At 44.1% G+C, this 19,616-nt stretch overlaps 1 protein-coding gene across 2 annotated transcripts in view; it reads right to left on the reverse strand.

Annotated features, from left to right (window-relative positions):
- LOC126092355 (uncharacterized) overlaps positions 1-19,616 on the reverse strand; it is a 94,105-nt gene that overhangs the window by 34,260 nt on the left and 40,229 nt on the right. For both annotated transcript variants that reach the window (XM_049907896.1, XM_049907897.1), the window contains exon 2: positions 7,189-8,411. In XM_049907896.1, the coding sequence (XP_049763853.1) occupies positions 7,189-8,355 (1,167 nt within the window). In that variant the 5' untranslated portion in view covers positions 8,356-8,411. The remainder of the gene's footprint in view (positions 1-7,188; positions 8,412-19,616) is intronic.

Genomic DNA, 19,616 nt, shown 5'->3' on the forward strand with positions numbered 1-19,616 from the left:
CAGCAGTTTTGTTAATACAGCAAAATTTGAATCCGGAACAAAGATGGAAGCAATTGTAGTATAGGAATATTTAACACTAATAACAGTTGGGCAAAATATAAAGAAAACACTCAAAAATGAAAAGGAACACTCTAGCTCGAATTTCAGAAGTTCCTAACGTAAACATTTCATCTACTTTCATCACTGGAACATTCCAAAAAGTTAAATGAACGAATACAGAAACTTGGAAACAAAAGTAAATAACTTATTTTCTTCCTAAAAGAGCAAAAAGGTTGAAAAAGATGATAAAATTTAAAAAGGTGATAACTTTTAAAGAAAAGGTGACTAAAGGTGAGGAAGGTGGCTGGCTCCGCATGTTATCTCCCCCACTGCTCAATCTGTACAACGAATAAACAATGGCGACAATAAAAGGTAAGCCTACTACCAGCATTACAATTCAGGATGAAAGTATTTCAATGATAAGATGCTCAAATGACACTGCTGCCGTCGGTGGAAGCGAGGAGTAATTGCAGGACATACTGAATGGAATGAACCGTCTAATGAGCACAAGTATAAACTGAGAATTACCCGAAGACAGGTGGATGTAAGGACGAGTAGCAGAATTCAGATACGTGAGAAATTTAGTATCAAAATTGGGGGCCCTAACCAGACCAAGTGCAAGAATTGTGAAGTCATGCAACCAAAATAATGTAAGATGACGAAGTAAAGAGGACACAAAAAGTAGAGTAGTACAGGGGAAGAGGGCGGAAAGCAGTCTACAATTATCAAACTTTGGCCTTGATTTGATGATGAAAATTCTCAGAAGGTACGTCTGGTACACAGCATTTTTGTGTAACTAAAACATGGATTGTGGGGAAATCCGAAGAGGATCGAGGGGTCTGAGATGTGGCGCTGCAGAAGAATGTTGAAAATTAGGTGATGAGGTGAGGTAAGAAATGAGGAGATTCTCCACAGAACAGGCGAGAAAATAAGCATGTGGGAAACATTAACGATAAGAAGGGACAGGGTGATAGTACATGTGTTAAGGTATCAGGGAATAACTTCGTGCACTGGTGGGGAGCTAAAGGGAGTAACAGCTGCAGGCGAAGACAGAAATGGAATCTACCCAATAAATAATAGAGGATGTTGGGTGTATGAGCGACTCTGAGATGAAGTTATCACAGGCACAGGAGAGGAAGTCCTGGGAAGAAGCATCAGATAAGTCAGCAGAAAAAAAAGAAGGAAAGAAAGAAGAAGCTGGCCAGCAGATCTGGTAAAATAGCGAGTTGCTCACCGCGCGCGACTAACGTGCTGCCTCCCGCGAACTCTTAATCTGATAATATGAGTAGATCCGATACCTTGCGACTTATTGCACACTGTCTGAACAGAAGTAACCAGACACCCATTGCAGCGAAGGACTGACCATTAGTCGTCACCTGAGGAGGAGCCAGCATTACAAGAAGAGGTGGGGAGTACTGTATTTTCAGTATCTTCTGAATGGGTCGGTCAGAAGAGGTCAGCGACTTCGAATCTGTACTAGTCACTGGATGTCACCCGAGAAACGAATCGATCATTTCAATTCTCCTAAAGCTGCCCAAGGCGAACTGTTGTTGATGTGGCTGTGTAGTGGAAACGCTAAGGAACAATCAAAGCTAAACCGACACGAGGCAGACATGGACCATCAAGCACTGCAGAGAGTAGTAGTCAAAGATCACATGAAGTTGGCGGAAGAAATCACACGTGAGTTATAAAGTGCTGCCAGAAATCAAGCTAGCGGAATGACTGCGTAGGGAACTAAAGAGAACAGCTTAAAATGGTCGAGCAGCTCCTCATGAGGCCACATATTTCTGTAGGTAATGTTAAGTTACAATTAAGGTGGTGTGGAGACCGTCACAACTGGACAGTGGATGATTGGAAACGATTCGGGATTATGAATCACGATATACCCTGCGGCAAACGTTTGGGTTTGGACAAAGTCTTGGTTTTTTTTTTTAACCTGTCATGTGTAGGCCAACAGCTAACTGCAGAGGAAGTGTGTCATGTATCCACGACATAAAGACTCGTAACTTCCTGGCAAATTAAAACTGTGTGCCGGACCGAGACTCGAACTCGGGACGTTTGCCTTTCGCGGGAAAGTGCTCTGCCAATTGAGATACCCAAGCACGACTCACGACCCGTCCTCACAGCTTAAATTCCGCCAGTACCTCGTCTCCTACCTCCCAAACTTCACAGAAGCTCTTCTGCGAACGTTGCAGAACTAGCACTCCTGGAAAAAAGGATATGCGGATACATGGCTTGGGGGATGTTTCCAGAATGAGATTTTCACTCTGCAGCGGAGTGTGCGCTGATATGAAAATTCCTCGCAGATTAAAGAGACTCGTACGTTGCTATTTGGAGCCATCAAGGTAGGAAATACGAGACAATGCAGAGAGCAGGCAAAAGCGGTAGCGTTTAGGTTACCGGAGATAAATAGTAACACTAGAGCCGTGCAAATTGCAGATGCTCTGGGCAGCTGTCCCAGGGGAGACATTTCACTTCGGAGAATTAACTGGTAACTCCATCCACCGCCGACACGCTGTCATAAGGCGTCACTGTAGAAGATGGCCACGAAAAGGCGCGTCTTAGCAGCGGAAACAAGCTAGATACTTGCTCCTGAGAACTGCGACGTCAGTGGGTTTACACAGTTTAAGCTGCTACTACAACAGCCCCCACTCACAGAAGTTCGGAGGTCGGGACCAAATGGGCGTTAAACACTATTGTTGCTGGCCATAAAAGGAGTTACAGTGACACGTAGCTTTCACCTGAACGCTGTTGATACCAAACTTGGAGACTGTTAAACATAAAATCCTGAAGCATCCCTACCTACCCAGCAGGAGTAGTAGGGCAGGAATCTAATGTGTTGGCCAGAGACGGCCTGGGGGTGCAAAACGACTTGCCGGATTGGCCGAAGCTTGTTAAGTAGCCGGTGGACTGGTGGCTCGACTATACGAAGGGAGAAATGGTACGCCACCACTATTCCTTAAATACCTATGTTTTTGTATTCAGGGGGAGGCCCCGTGCCGCTAATGGCCAGCCTCGGTAAGCTCCGATCTGTTCTCAGAATTTTGAGTGCTGCTATGGAGTTTGTACTTAACGTGCTGGTAGCGTTCGCTGCTTCCCTGTGACTTCAGACACTGACTTCTGCTGTGCAAGTAGCTGCCGCCTATGCTTTTTCTAATGTTCCCAACTAACCTTCAGTGTAATAGTTAGTCTGATCCCACTACTGGCCATTACAATTGCTACACCACGAAGATGACGTGCTACAGACGCGAAATTTAACCGACAGGAAGAAGATGCTGTGATATGCAAATGATTAGCTTTTCACAGCATTCACACAAGGTTGGCGCCGGTGGCGAGACCTTAAACGTGCTGACATGAGGAATGTTTCCAACCGATTTCTCATACACAAAAATCAGTTGACCGGCGTTGCCTGGTGAAACGTTGTTGTGATGCCTCGTGTAAGGAGGAGAAATGCGTACCATCACGTTTCCGACTTTGATAAAAGTCGGATTGTAGGCTATCGCGATTGCGGTTTATCGTATCGCGACATTGCTGCTCGCGTTGGTCGAGATCCAATGACTGTTAGCAGAATATGGAATCGGTGGGTTCAGGAGGGTAATACGGGACGCCATGATGGATCCGAATGGCCTCGTATCGCTAGCAGTCGAGATGACAGGCATCTTATCTGCATGGCTGTAACGGATCGTGCAGTCACGTCTCGATCCCTGAGACAACAGATGGGGGATGTTTGCAAGACAACAACCATCTGCACGAACAGTTCGACGATGTTTGCAGCAGCATGGACTATCAGCTCGGAGACCATGGCTGCGGTTACCCCTGACGCTGCATCACAGACAGGAGCGCCTGTGATGGTGTACTCAAAGACGAACCTGGGTGCACGAATTGCAAAACGTCATTTTTTCGGATGAAGCCAGGTTCTGTTTACAGCATCATGATGGTCGCATCCGTGTTTGGCGACATCGCGGTGAATGCACTTTGGAAGCGTGTATTCGTCATCGCCATACTGTCGTACCACCCGGCGTGATGGTATGGGGTGCCATTGGTTGCACATCTCGATCACCTCTTGTTCGCATTGACGGCACTTTGAACAGAGGACATTACATTTCAGATGTATTACGACCCGTGGAACTACCCTTTATTCGATCCTTGCATTTCAGCAGGATAATGCACGACCGCATGTTGCAGGTTCTGGACGGGCCTTTTTGGATACAGAAAATGTTCCACTGCTGCCCTGGCCAGCACATTCTCCAGATATCTCACCAATTGAAAACGTCTGGTCAATGGTGGCCGAGCAACTGGCTCGTCACAATACGCCAGTCACTACTCTTGATGAACTGTGGTATCGTGTTGAAGCTGCATGGGCGTATCAAGACTCGAACTCGGGACCTTTGCCTTTCGCGGGCAAGTGCTCTACCATCTTAGCTACCGAAGCACGACTCACGCCCGGTACTCACAGCTTTACTTATGCCAGTACCTCGTCACCTACCTTTCAAACTTTACAGAAGCTCTCCTGCGAACCTTCAGGAGAGCTTCTGTAAAGTTTGGAAGGTAGGAGACGAGGTACTGGCATAAGTAAAGCTGTGAGTACCGGGCGTGAGTCGTGCTTCGGTAGCTAAGATGGTAGAGCACTTGCCCGCGAAAGGCAAAGGTCCCGAGTTCGAGTCTCGGTCGGGCACACAGTTTTAATCTGCCAGGAAGTTTCACTGTTATACATCATTTACTAGAAACACACAAAATATTGTTCCGGAGCAGGACTCGAACCGGATTTCCTGCTTATCGCGAGAAGTCGCCTTCACCACTTCGACTATCCTAGCACTCTTCCAGGACTGATCCAAACTTAAACTTTATGCTCGCACAATTCGTGGTTCCCGCACAGGGAGACAGATATTATACTCCATTAAACATCGGGCATGCAGCCACGCGAATAAAATTTATTCCTTTGATATTTCGGCCGCATGCCCGAAATTTAATGGACTATTCATTACGCCACGAAAAGTGATAACCGGTTTCAGCCACACAATGATCATCTTCAGATTCTAAAGGCGGCATACACTGAACACAGTTTCATGCATTGTCAAACTAGCTATATGACTGTCTCATAATAATGTGATTGCGTTTATAAATAAACAAAAAAATTTTACAGCCAAGGATGTGGAAGAGCAGTTGAACAGAATGGACAGTGTCTTGAAAGGAGGATATAAGATTAACATCAAGAAGAGCGAATAATGGACTGTAGTTGAATTAAATCAGGTGATACGGAGGGAATTACATTAAAAAGATTAGGAAATGATACACAAAGTAGTAGATGAGTTTTGCTGTTTGGGGAGCAAAATAACTGATGATGGTCGAAGTAGAGAGGATATAAAGTGTAGACTGGCAATGGCAATAAAAGCGTTTCTGAAGAAGAGAAAGTATTTGTATGGCGCGTAGCGATGTATGGAAGTGAAACATGGACAATAAAGAGACAAGAAGAGAATAGAAGCTTTCGAAATGTGGTACTACAGAAGATTGCTGAAGATTAGATGCGTAGGTCACGTAACTAATGAGGAAGAACTGAATAGAAATGGGGAGAAGAGGAATTTGTGGCACAACTTCACTAGAAGAAGGAATCGGTTGGTAGGTCACGTTCTGAGGCATCAAGGGAATATAAATTTAATACTGGAGGGAAGTGCGGAGGGTAAAAATCGTGGAAGGAGACCAAGGCATTAATGTACTAAACAGATTCAGAAGGGTGTAGGTTGTGGTAGTTGGTAGTTACTCGGAGATGAAGCTTGCACAGGATAGAGTAGCATGGAGAGCTGCATCAAACCAGTCTCTGGACTGAAGACCACAACAACAACAGCAACAACAACAACAACAACGATCACTCGTGTCATAGGGGACATCTCAAACAGCGAACCTTGTATTCATGAAGGCACCAGAAACAAAATACAGAGTGCAAACCGGTAACTTATACAGAAAGGAGACGGTAATTATAACGGTCATTAAAGGTAGGTAGTAGTTGAGAAATGAGTGAGATAGCACTGCTGCCTAGACCCACCCTCCCCCCCCCCCACCCCACCCCCAACCACTCAGTCATCTTAACCAATTTGTGGATCGAGAAAGCAGTAAGGATACTAATGAGAGAACTTCGTAAGGGAATCAATGTTCATTGGGATTCGCCGATGACATTTAAATAAGGCCACAGATAATAAAGACATTGAAATATCAGTTGAGGGAATGGACAATGTCTTCAGAAGTGACTGTAAGATGAATGTAAAGAAAAGTGGAACAGTGGCAATGGCAGGTAACTCAATTAAAGCAGGTGATTTAGAGGGAATTAAATTAGAAAACTATGCAGTAAAAGCAGTAGATTTATTTGCTATTTGAGCAGCAAAACAGCTCACCACGGCCGAAGTAAAGAGAACATAAAACGCAGATTGGAACAGACCTTTTTTCATTTAGAATATAAAACAATTTGTTTGGAGTATAGCTTTATGGGGAAGGAACGTGGACGACAAGTAGAAGACAAAAGATTGCTGAGGATTACAGATGTGGATCAGGTAACTTATCAACATATATCGAAATGATTTGGAGAGAAAGGTGCCTTGTATCACAACCTGAGTAAAATAAGCTTTTTGCATTTCTGCTTCAGAAAGCTGATGTCCAAGTACTGACCTTAAAATCGTATAAAGTATGAAGAGGGCTAGTCTGGAAGGCGCATTGTTGGTCCTGAAGATGGACTGGTTTGGCCGAAACAGGTCATGAAAATAAATTGTTTGAGCTATACTTCGATTAAAAGAGCTTTACGAATGACGTTTCAACGAGTCGAATGGTAGGGGCTGCGTGTAACAACTGTTTCTTGGGTTGTACGAGGTCACTTTGTTGCCAATTTGCCGACGCAAGCTGCAGTGCCTTGTCTGCTGACGCAAAATTCAAGCGGCAGGAGGGGACCAGGCGACGCAGACATCAAGTGGTACTCTCTTCCTCTCTTTTTGTGGTATTTGTTTTGGGCGGAACTGTCGACAGCGTGAGAACATTGCATATTGTGTACGAGCCTGCAACCCCACTCCCAACCACCGGCATCTGTCAGTCATGAAGTTACTTTAATCGGAGTACAGCCTACTTTTTGTGTATAAATATTTTGCAAATACACAGCAAGGTACAAACCTTCCCCGTTTCGGTGAGAAGATACTCGGTCACGCGGCACAGGCCACAGTCGCTCTCCCACAGTAGAACTGTGTACATCCTGGCCCGCATTGGTCGCAGGACGAGGCCCGTAGGTGGGAAGTCCTGTTTGGTCTCTGACAAGTCCTCCAGCACTTCACCGATCCGGAACACCTGGCGCTTCATCACGGACAGCAGCGTCCCCGGAATTTTGCCCGAGCTGTGCTTGTCTTCAACATGCGCGACCAGCTTTTCCCAGCTGGTCGGTTCGTAACTGTAGCTGCGAATGCCCGCCTCCACCATGGGCAGGGCGTCCCTCCATTTGCCGTGGAAGACAATTTTACACATGTTCACTACATCGCTTGGGTCCTCGTCTTTCATCATTTCTGCCACTTGCTCGATATTGGTAGTCTTTTCAGGGTAGCGCTTCTTCAGATTGCCGTGAGCCATGAATAGGAGGTCCGCCCTGACAAAGTCATTACCGACGAAAGTTGCGAATGTTGGCATGTGCTCTTGCTCTATGCCTAGGTGAGTTGCGATGTCAACTGGTCGAAACTGGTACGTCTTCAGCTTACCATCTTTCTCGAGATTCCTGAAGGTTAGCACACTCGATACACCCTTCATTGCAAAGAAGTCCGAGTCGTTTGTGAGCACTCCGATGCAGTGTTTAGTGCCCGATACATATTTGGCAATGTCATGCTTACAGTTGCCCTTGGACAGATAGACTTTGCAGCCGAGATCCTCGAATATGACTCTGGCGGCCGGGATGACTGCTTCCGGTAACGTTCTCACAATGCTGTCAGTTCGCACAAAGCCTAAACGCAGACTGCTGAACACGTTGCTGACATACATCGTCTTATCTTTCTTTTTGTCCGTCCATGTGTGTATCTCATCTTCTACTGGGACGCCGTGAAAGAAAAACACGAGATGAATGCCATTGTCACGGAACCGTTGCACAAAATTCGCGCAATAGTCTCGAAATTTCTTGTACTGGCCTCCACGAAGAAAATCTAGCGGCTCGTATATATGCCACATGCATGCAGATCCATCGACGGCGATCACAGGATCTTCTCCGCTTTTCTTCTTAAATTCTTCAGCGATTTTTTGTAGATCCACGACCTTATAGAATTTACCTTTTACGACGAAGCCGAACAGTCCAGAAATGCCCATTCTTCTCTCGTAATTGGCAAGAGTTTTTCAGCAATATTGCGACGATTTTCTATCTCCTGCAAAGAGAAAATTAATTTGTTAATATTAGTGCAAACATAAGTCCTGAAATTTTTGTAAATTTTATATGTATTCTATGTGGCCAAACTTCTCCGGATACTCCTTCGAACTAGGGTAAGGCGGGAAAGCACAGGCTACACAGGATGTCTCAAACTCAGAGGATCGAAACAAGAGATGTTACGGTGAATCCCAAACTGAGTATTTGGACACACGGAAGCCCACTGCTGGAAATAAACATTTAATTTTGTTATCTAGATTAACATCTTACACCACAGAGCAACAGCTTAGACTCATAGCAACTGTTCGATGTGTCGAACGTCAGTGTGCGCACTTCGATTCGACAGATGAAACATCTTCACTCTCTCAAGTATCCATGTTTAACTCTTAATAAGGAAAAAAGTACTTAGGACCCTGTCAACCAGTTCCTTTACAGCAATGATGTATATTAACTACACTGCAATGGAAGTAGACATACACACATGAGAAAAGTTTTCCTCTGTCTCTCACAAAGTTACCAACTTCAACCCCCCCAACCCCACCCGTACTGATCAGGTGCTATGGAGAAGTAACACACGAAAGTAACTGCGTAAGAGGGCGTGAACATAATATTTTCGCAGTCTGAGGAGAAAGCTGATGACTGAAAGCTCCTGAAGAGATCTCGCCGCAACGAAAAACGCTTTGTTTTAATGATTGTCATTCCAACTCGTGTATCATATCCGCCACACACTCTCCCCTATTTAGTGATAATACAATACCAGCTGCCCTTCCTTGAACTTTTTCGATGTCCTCCGTCAGTCCTACCAGGCAAGATTCCCATACCGCGCAGCAATTCCAGGAGAGAACGGATTCAAATGGCTCTGAGCACTATGGGACTAAACATCTATGGTCATCAGTCCCCTAGAACTTAGAACTACTTAATCCTAACTAACCTAAGGACAGCACACAACACCCAGCCATCACGAGGCAGAGAAAATCCCTAACCCCGGAGAGAACGGACGAGTTTATTGTAGGTAAGTCTGTTCACTAGATCTGCAGCATCTAATTGTTATGCCAATAAACCGCAGTCTTTGTTTTGTCTTCCCCACAACATCTTCTGTGCGACTGTTCCAGTTTAAAGTGTTCGTAATAGTTGTCCCCAGGTATTTACCTGCATCGACAGTCGTTAGATTTCTGTGATTTATCGTGTAACCGAAATTTATTAGATACATTTTGTTGCCCATGTGGATTACTCGATACTTTTCATTATTTAGAGCCAACTGCCATTTTTCGCACCATACAAATATCACGCCTAAATCATTTTTCAGTGAACCTTCATTTTCTGACGACTTTAATAGAAGGTAAACCGTAGCATCATCTGCAGACAATCTAAAAGGACTGTGCAGATTGCGACTAAATCATTTATACACGTGAACAGCAGAGGATCTATGAAACTGCCTGCAGATGCCACGTATTACTTTAGTTTTACTCGATGACTTTACGCCAATGCTACGAATTGTGCCTTTCAGTCGCACATCTGAGATGGTACTGCATAAGCACGTGGTTCGATTAGAAGGCGCTTGTGAGGAACATCAAATAACTTCTGGAAATACAGAAATAATTTGAGATCATCTGTCGATGGCACTCATTATTTCAAGAGGATGGAGGTTGTAGGCGTGTTTCTACATCTGATAGATGATGTCTATTTAAAATCGCGGCAGTCACTAATTGTGCTGTACAAAAAAGGTATTTTCTGAATCCGTGCCAATAGATCGTCTTCATCGAGGTAATTCGTAACGTTTGAACAAAGTATACGTTCCAAAATCCTACTGCAAATCGACGTCAGTGATATTGGTCTGTAATTCAACGGATTACTTCTGTTTCCTGAGTATTGGACTGACCTATCCACCCTTTCAGTTTTTACGTAGGGACCTTTATTCGAGCGAGCGGTTGTATTTGCTAAGTATGGGGCTGTTATATCAGTATACTCCGAAATGAACCTAGTTGTTGCACAGTATGGACTGGAAGACTTGCCTATATTAGCGATTTTAGTTGCTTCGCTACACCCAGACATCGACTTCCCAGTTTCTTATGCTAGCAGCTATTCTGAATTCGAATTCTGGAATATTTACTTCGTCTTCATTGGTGAAGGACTTTCGGAAAACGGTGTAACTCCGCTATAGAGGGACTGAAATTGGAAGCATAACCACTGCTATCGCACAGTGAAAATAGTGATCGCGTATTGCCGCTGGTGTACTTCACATACGACCAGAATCTCTTTCGATTTTCTGCAGGTTTTCTAGACAGAGCTTACTTGTTCAAACTATTAGTGTTAAAAGCATTCCTACTAAAGTCCGCGCTAAATTTCCAACTTCTGTAAAATATCACGAGTCTTACTGATTTTGCTTTCTTTTAAATATGATATGCTTGTCTTTGTTGGTTCTGCAACAGTGTTCTGACCTGTTTTGAGTACTGTAGGAGATCTGTATCAGCGTAGTTACATGCACGCGATTCTTACGAATTTGGTACGTAGGACATCCGCAACTAAGAGCCATGATAATTAATTTAAAGAGATCCGCATCAGTTGTACTAATATTTATGTAAACCACCACCGGATTCGAAATTTAGGGCACTGATCTGAGCGTCATTGAGAAGAGATTTCGGAGCACTTCTAGGACCCTAAGGAAGACAAATATTCGTAGGAACATAGGTGGAGCCGGTATTAAACTGAAAATTAAAACACAATCAAAAATCTGATTTGATCCATTATAAATGGTTTTTGAAAGCCTGCGACTGTAGATACAATAGGTTTGTTTATAAATAAATAAATCTTCTGCTACCAGTCACGATTTTTCTTTATTTTACTATTCGCACGACGCGTTTCGAGAAATAATTCCCATTTTCAAGTGCGCTTTTTTGGTGTGTATTAAGCCATTTCTTCTGATGTTGTCAGTGTGTGTGAGTCTGCTTCATTTTGTTGACTTTTACTGTAATACATAAGAAACGCGATTTTTAGTTGAGTATCAATTCTTTTTGTGAGGTTAGTGGCTAAAATTTAGAACAATTTGTACTTACAGTTTTCTAATGGTCCATTTGTGTAGAGTCTCACACACACTTAACATCAAACAACTTGTTGTGCACTTTACACATCGAAAATATCTTATATAAACAAAACATTTACAAAGATCTTCTTACAGATAGTTCACAGAGATAACATTATAGGTCTTCCACAGATTATGATATGCTTTTGTACAGAGGTTATTTATCTTAACAATTTGGCTCATGAATTACTTATATTGATTTTACAATTGTGCTTATTTCTATGTTTTACTATTTTTATTTAAGTATATTATCGAAACATCTGAAGAAATTCACTGATTCACTTTCCAGTTTTTCATTTAATATTTTATCTTCATATTTTCTGTAATGTGATTATATCTCCAGTTCTTCAAACAAATCCATTTTATGTCCTTTATTTAGTCGGTGGATTTGCTTCGATGGGTAGGGGTCTTCTAATTGACCAACTCATTACAGACTGATTTGGGTCTTCTCAATGACAGTTCCCCTATCCACTTCAGTGCTGCCAATGGCACCTTTACTGTTATCAATCTCACGATCACCTCCCTGCTCTTGTGGCTTCCCTACGTTGGTCATCCCATGATCTTTGTGATAGTAACCACTTTCCGGTGATTCTATTGTTCCCCTGCCCGCACGTTGGGCATTCAGCAGGGCCCCTTGATGCTTGTATAAATCTGCTGTACACTTTGACACCGCTCTCTCGAATTGCAGTGATGCAGTCATGCAGGGTGTCTCTGCCACTATTTTTCATGCTGCTGGCACTGCTATCCCCCTATCCACTTGTCTCATGTCGTCGACCGGTATCGTGGTGGACAAAGGATGCAGCAACCTCTGTCCAGGACCGCCGATGGGCGCTGCAGCGATTTAAACGAGCAGGCCGCTGTGACCGAGCGGTTCTAGGCGCTTCAGTCCGGAACCGCAAGACCCCTACGGTCGCAGGTTCGAATCCTGTCTTGGGCATGGATGTGTATGATGTCCTTAGGTTAGTTAGGTTTAAGTAGTTCTAAGTGTAGGGGACTGATGACCTCAGATGTTAAGTTCCATAGTGCTTAGAGCCATTTGATTTAACCGACACCTTTCACAGACATTCCTCCTCGCTTTTAAGCATAGTATAGGGAAATGTACCCGTGATCTAGGGGTAGCGTCTTTGATTCATAAACAAAACGTCTTCGGTCCCGGGTTCGATCCCTGCCACTGCCTAAATTTTGATAAATAATCAGCATTGCCGGCCGAAGACTTCCGGCATAAGAAGTCAGCCTCATTCTGCCAACAGTCTTGTCAAAGAGGCCGGAGGAGCGGATAGAGGTTCGGGGCACTCTCTTGTCCTAGGGGTGGGAAATTGCCCCTAAAGGCGGAAGAATCAGCAATGATCAATGACATGAGGATGCAGAAGGCAATGGAAACCACTGCATTAAAGACACGTAACGTGTATCCACAGGACATGTGGCCCGTATTTGAAGAAGTGTCATGATGATCTCTCCATTGACAAAAGATTCCGGAATAGTCCCCCATTTGGATCTCCGGGAGGGGACTGCCAAGGGGGAGGTTACCATGAGAAAAAGATTGAATAATAAACGAAAGGATAACGTTCTACGAGTCAGGGCGTGGAATGTCAGAAGCTTGAACGTGGTAGGGAAACTAGAAAATCTGAAAAGGGAAATGCAAAGGCTCAATCTAGATATAGTAGGGGTCAGTGAAGTGAAGTTGAAGGAAGACAAGGATTTCTGGTCAGATGAGTATCGGGTAATATCAACAGCAGCAGAAAATGGTATAACAGGTGTAGGATTCGTTAGGAATAGGAAGGTAGTGCAGAGGGTGTGATACTGTGAACAGTTCAGTGACCGGGTTGTTCAAATCAGAATCGACAGCAGACCAACACCGACAACGATAGTTCAGGTATACATGCCGACGTCGCAAACTGAAGATGAACAGATAGAGAAAGTGTATGAGGAAATTAAAAGGGTAATGCAGGATGTAAAGGGGGACGAAAATCTAATAGTCATGGGCGACTGGAATGCAGTTGTAGGGGAAGGAGTAGAAGAAAAGGTTACAGGAGAATATGGGCTTGGGACAAGGAATGAAAGAGGAGAAAGACTAATTGAGTTCTGTAACAAGTTTCAGCTAGTAATAGCGAATACCCTGTTCAAGAATCACAAGAGGAGGAGGTATACTTGGAAATGGCCGGGAGATACGGGAAGATTTCAATTAGATTACATCATGGTCAGACAGAAATTCCGAAATCAGATACTGGATTGTAAGGCGTATCCAGGAGCAGATATAGACTCCGATCACAATATAGTAGTGATGAAGAGAAGGCTGAAATTCAAGACATTAGTCATGAAGAATCAATACGCAAAGAAGTGGGATACGGAAGTACTAAGGAATGACGAGATACGTTTGAAGTTCTCTAACGCTATAGATACAGCAATAAGGAATAGCGCAGTAGGCAGTACAGTTGAAGAGGAATGGACATATCTAAAAAGGGCCATCACAGAAGTTGGGAAGGAAAACATAGGTACAAAGAAGGTAGCTGCGAAGAAACCATGAGTAACAGAAGAAATACTTCAGTTGATTGATGAAAGGAGGAAGTACAAACATGTTCCGAGAAAATCAGGAATACAGAAATACAAGTCGCTGAGGAATGAAATAAGTAGGAAGTGCAAGGAAGCTAAGACGAAATGGCTGCAGGAAAAATGTGAAGACATCGAAGAAGATATGATTGTTGGAAGGACAGACTCAGCATACAGGAAAGTCAAAAAAACCTTTGGTGACATTAAAAGCAACGGAGGTAACATTAAGAGTGCAACGGGAATTCCACTGTTAAATGCAGAGGAGAGAGCAGATAGGTGGAAAGAATACATTGAAAGCCTCTATGAGGGTGAAGATTTGTCTGATGTGATAGAAGAAGAAACAGGAGTCGATTTAGAAGAGATAGGGGATCCAGTATTAGAATCGGAATTTAAAAGAGCTTTGGAGGACTTACGGTCAAATAAGGCAGAAGGGATAGATAACATTCCATCAGAATTTCCAAAATCATTGGGGGAAGTGGCAACAAAACGACTATTCACGTTGGTGTGTAGAATATATGACTCTGGCGATATAACATCTGACTTTCGGAAAAGCATCATCCACACAATTCCGAAGACGGCAAGAGCTGACAAGTGCGAGAATTATCGCTCAATCAGCTTAACAGCTCATGCATCGAAGCTGCTTACTAGAATAATATACAGAAGAATGGAAAAGAAACTTGAGAATGCGCTAGGTGACGGTCAGTTTGGCTTTAGGAAAAGTAAAGGGACGAGAGAGGCAATTCTGACGTTACGGCTTATAATGGAAGCAAGGCTAAAGAAAAATCAAGACACTTTCATAGGATTTGTCGACCTGGAAAAAGCGTTCGACAATATAAAATGGTGCAAGCTGTTCGAGATTCTGAAAAAAGTAGGGGTAAGCTATAGGGAGAGACGGGTCATATACAATATGTACAACAACCAAGAGCGAATAATACGAGTGGACGATCAAGAACGAAGTGCTCCTATTACGAAGGGTGTACGACAAGGCTGTAGCCTTTCGCCCCTACTCTTCAATCTGTACATCGAGGAAGCAATGATGGAAATAAAAGAAAGGTTCAGGAGTGGAATTAAAATACAAAGTGAAAGGATATCAATGATACGATTCGATGATGACATTGCTATCCTGAGGGAAAGTGAAGAAGAATTAAATGATCTGCTGAACGGAATGAAAAGTCTAATGAGTACACAGTATGGTTTGAGAGTAAATCGGAGAAAGACGAAGGTAACGAAAAGTAGTAGAAATGAGAACAGCGAGAAACTAAACATCAGAATCGATGGTCACGAAGTCAATGAAGTTAAGGAATTCTGCTACCTAGGCAGTAAAATAACCAATGACGGATGGAGCAAGGAGGACATCAAAAGCAGACTCGCTATGGCAAAAAAGGCATTTCTGGCCAAGGGAAGTCTACTAATATCAAATACCTGCCTTAATTTGAGGAAGAAATTTCTGAGGATGTACCTCTGGAGTACAGCATGGTATGGTAGTGAAACATGGACTGTGGGAAAACCGGAACAGAAGAGAATCGAAGCATTTGAGATGTGGTGCTATAGACGAATGTTGAAAATTAGGTGGACTGATAAGGTAAGGAATGAGGAGGTTCTACGCAGAATCGGAGAAGAAAGGAATATGTGGAAAACACTGATATGGAGAAGGGACAGGATGATAGGACATCTGCTAAGACATGAGGGAATGACTTCCATGGTACTAGAGGGACCTGTATAGAGTAAAAACTGTATAGGAAGACTGAGATTTGAATAAGTCAAGCAAATAATTGAGGACGTAGGTTGCAAGTGCTACTCTGAGATGAAGAGGTTAGCACAGGAAAGGAATTCGTGGCGGGCCGCATCAAACCAGTCAGTAGACTGATGACAAAAAAGGAATGCTAGGAGCGCTGTGTTTCCTCCCTGGGGATGTATGGCCCTTCACCGCAGGTTTGGTCGAAGCTACGTAGCCTTCTGGGCCGCCAGCGACAATCAACTGTCCAGGGTCTTATTCTCCAGGGTACTCTGTGCACTGAAGCACTGGTCCTTGCAAAACACCTCGTTACACACTTTGTTACATAATCGGTGACCTTTTCCTATCCTACTGCCTTTCTCTGATAAAAACGCAGAGTTGAACAGACCCCCCTCTATTTCAACCCCCACCAAGCTGAACGCTATAATGAACAGATCACTGAATGGGAATTCTTGCAGTCCCTTATTTCTTCACACGGCACAGCCCCCGACCCAGATTTCATCCACAACCAGATGATCAAACACTTGGACGTTAGCCAGTGGCAACATTTACGTCTCCAACCGCATTTCGCCCACGCGTGCCTTCCCATCACAATAGCGGGCAGTATATTTATCCCCGTCGCTAAGCCCAGGAGGAACCCAATGTCTCTCAACAGCTACCTCCCAATTACTCAGAAAAATGAACTTTGTAAACTGCTCGAGAGGATGGTTAGCTTCCAATTAGTCGGGTACTCGATTCTCGTCGCCCTATGACCCCGTATCAGTGCGTCATCCAAGAAGGACGATAAGTGATCATTTACTCAGATTGGAAACAGAAATCTGACACGCTTTTATTAATCGTCGGCCCCTTGTTGTGGTCGTCTGTGACCTACGTAAGGCATGTGGCATCGTTTGGCGCCATCACTGTTTAGTTACCCTCCACGAATGAGCCTTTTACAAACCCCTTCCGATTTTTATCCGCTAGTTTTTTTCCCACCGGCTCTTCAGTCTTCGAGTTGGCACTTCACTCGGCACCCCTCGAATTCAGGAGAACGGTATCCCACAGGGCTGTGTGTTAAGTGTCACACTCTTTCTCATAGCCATCAATGGTCTTGTAGCCTCTGTTGGGACGCTGGTTACCCTGGTGTTGTATGTTGACGATTTTTGCGTCTCGTGCATCTTGCACTCGGTAGTGTCTGCTGAGCGCCTGCTCCAAGGCGACCTCTGCATGGGCTCTCTCTCATTTCTTTCAGTTTTCTCCCTCCAGAACGAGGGTTAAGCATTTTGCAGTCGACCCACAGTATACCCCGATCCAGAAGTTTATTTAGGCAACTAGCTCCTAGATGTTGTAGCACAGTCCCGTTTTCTTGCGTTCCGTATTCGCCACCTGAAAACTACACGCATGCGGAAGCTTAATGCTCTCTGCTTGCTGTCTATCCCATCTTGGGGTGTAGAGTGTGCTACTCTTCTCCATCTTTACTGTGCTCTGGTCTTGCCCAGACTCGATTATAGTAGTCAAGTTTAGGGCTCAGCGGCTCCTTCCACGCTGAAAATACTTGACACTGTTCACCATTGTTGGGTGCGCCTGGCTATTGGTGCCTTTCGCACAGTCTCCTTGCAGAAGCAGGGATTCTCCATCTACAGATACGACAGATCCAACTCATGGTTTCTTACGTAATCGCCGATTTCCTGAACATTCTGTGTACCCTATCCTCTTTGCAAACGAGGGATGTCTCCCTCCTGATTGCTGCTGGTTGGAACAGTCTCACTTCCCTCTCTCGGGATCTCCATCTCCACCCACTGGAATGCGCCCCAAGTATTTCCTTTCACACACTACTTTGGATGGTGCCTAGAGAACGGATTACGACCGACCTATTCCAGGCTCCTATGGTCTCTGTCGCCCCTTAGGTCTTCTGGCGTCTTGTACGTTCCATCAATGCACAGTTTCAGAGTACTACCATCTACACTGATGGTTCTAAGAAGATGAATAAAGCGGGATACGCTTTCACGTCTCCTACTGACTTAGAACACCATTTATTGCCGAAAAAAATTTGTAAATGTGTGGTAAGTTCCTATGGGACCAAATTGCTGAGGTCGTCGGTCCCTAGGCTTACACACTACTGAATCTAACTTAAACTTACACTAAGGACAACACACACACACCCGTGCCCGTGGGAGGACTCGACTCTTCGACAGATGAAGCCGTACCAACCGTGGCAAGGTGCCACAGACCGCGCGGCTATTCTGTTCACAGCAGAACTGCTAGCCGTTGTGTGATGTCCTTAGGTTAGTTAAGTTTAAGTAGTTCTAAGTTCTAGGGGACTGATAACCATAGATGTTAAGTCCCATAGTGCTCAGAGCCATTTGAACCATTTTTTTGCTAGCCGTTAACAGGAACTTTCAGTTTGTTTCTCAATCTGCTCATTGAGTTGGTACATAAAAAAACACTGGAGGGTGGACAAAGGTCCAAAGGTCTCTCTAATATTCCTGTGGGCGGCATCTATCTTACACCTACTCATATATGCTTCTACATCCTTACATTTGTCCCCTAACCATTCCTGCTTACCCATCTGTAGATCTCATTTTTAAGAGAATTGTATTCCCTCTCGCCCGATTTATTTGTTGTATTTTTATATTTTCTTCTTTCATCTATCAAATTCAGTATCTCTCGCTTTAACCAAGGATTTCTGCTAGTCCTTGTCTTTTTACCTACTTTATCCTCACCTCTCGAGTGAGAATGCGTATTAATTCTATTGCTTCTGTCGTTCATCTTCCACAGACTAAACTACCTGATTAGAAATATCCGGACACACCTATGTAATGCGGAATTGACCATCACATCTCGCGCGAGGCGGACCTGCCAGTATAAAAGCTGGTGGAGAGTACTGTGCTGTCAGCAGGGAAGCAGTGACAGCAGAGTGGCTCGGTCAGAAGCGATCAGTGACTTCGATCGTGGACTGGTCGTTGAATGTCACCTGAGTGACCGATCATTCAGCGACATTTAATCCTTCTTAAGCATTGATGTTAAGAAAAATTCCGTTAACAGCTGGTAAAATTGTTGTTTACTACGACACAACCGGTTTCGCAGTCTAAAGCCGCATCATCGGGTGTAAGCTACACTTCTGGCCATTAAAATCGCTACACCACGAAGATGTGGTACAGACGCGAAATTTAACCGACAGGAAGAATATGCTGTGATACGCAAAAGATTAGCTTTCCAAAGCATTCACACAAGGTTGGCGTCGTTGGCGACACCTACAACGTGCTGACATGAAAGTTTCCAACCGATTTCTCATACACAAACAGCAGTTGACCGGCGTTGCCTGGTGTAATGGATCCCAGCACGGCGTTCCGTATTACCCTCCTGAACCCATCGATTCCATATTCTGCTAACAGTCATTGGATCTCGACCAACGCGACCAGCAATGTCGCGATACGATAAACCGCAATCGCGATAGGCCACAATCCGACCTTTATCAAAGTCGGAAACGTGATGGTACGCATTTCTCCTCCTTACACGGGGAATCACAACAACGTTTCACCGGGCAACTCCTGTCAACTGCTGTTTGTGTATGAGGAATCGGTTGGAAACTTTCCTCATGTCATCACGTTGTAGGTGTCGCCACCGGCGCCAGCCTTGTGGGAATGCTCTGATAAAGCTAATCATTTGCGTATGACAGCATCTTCTTCCTGTCGGTCAAATTTCACGTCTGTAGCACGTCATCTTCATGGTGTAGCAATATTAATGGCCAGTAGTGTGGATGATCTCAAAATGGCAACTAAAATTTGTCGAAGGTAGTCGTCTAATTTCTGCGATCTAGGCAAATAAACCTTCTCTAAGAAGAAGACGATATTTTTAGTACTTCT

The sequence above is a fragment of the Schistocerca cancellata genome, chromosome 7 (genome assembly GCF_023864275.1).
Source record: "Schistocerca cancellata isolate TAMUIC-IGC-003103 chromosome 7, iqSchCanc2.1, whole genome shotgun sequence".
Taxonomy (NCBI): Eukaryota; Metazoa; Arthropoda; class Insecta; order Orthoptera; family Acrididae; genus Schistocerca; species Schistocerca cancellata.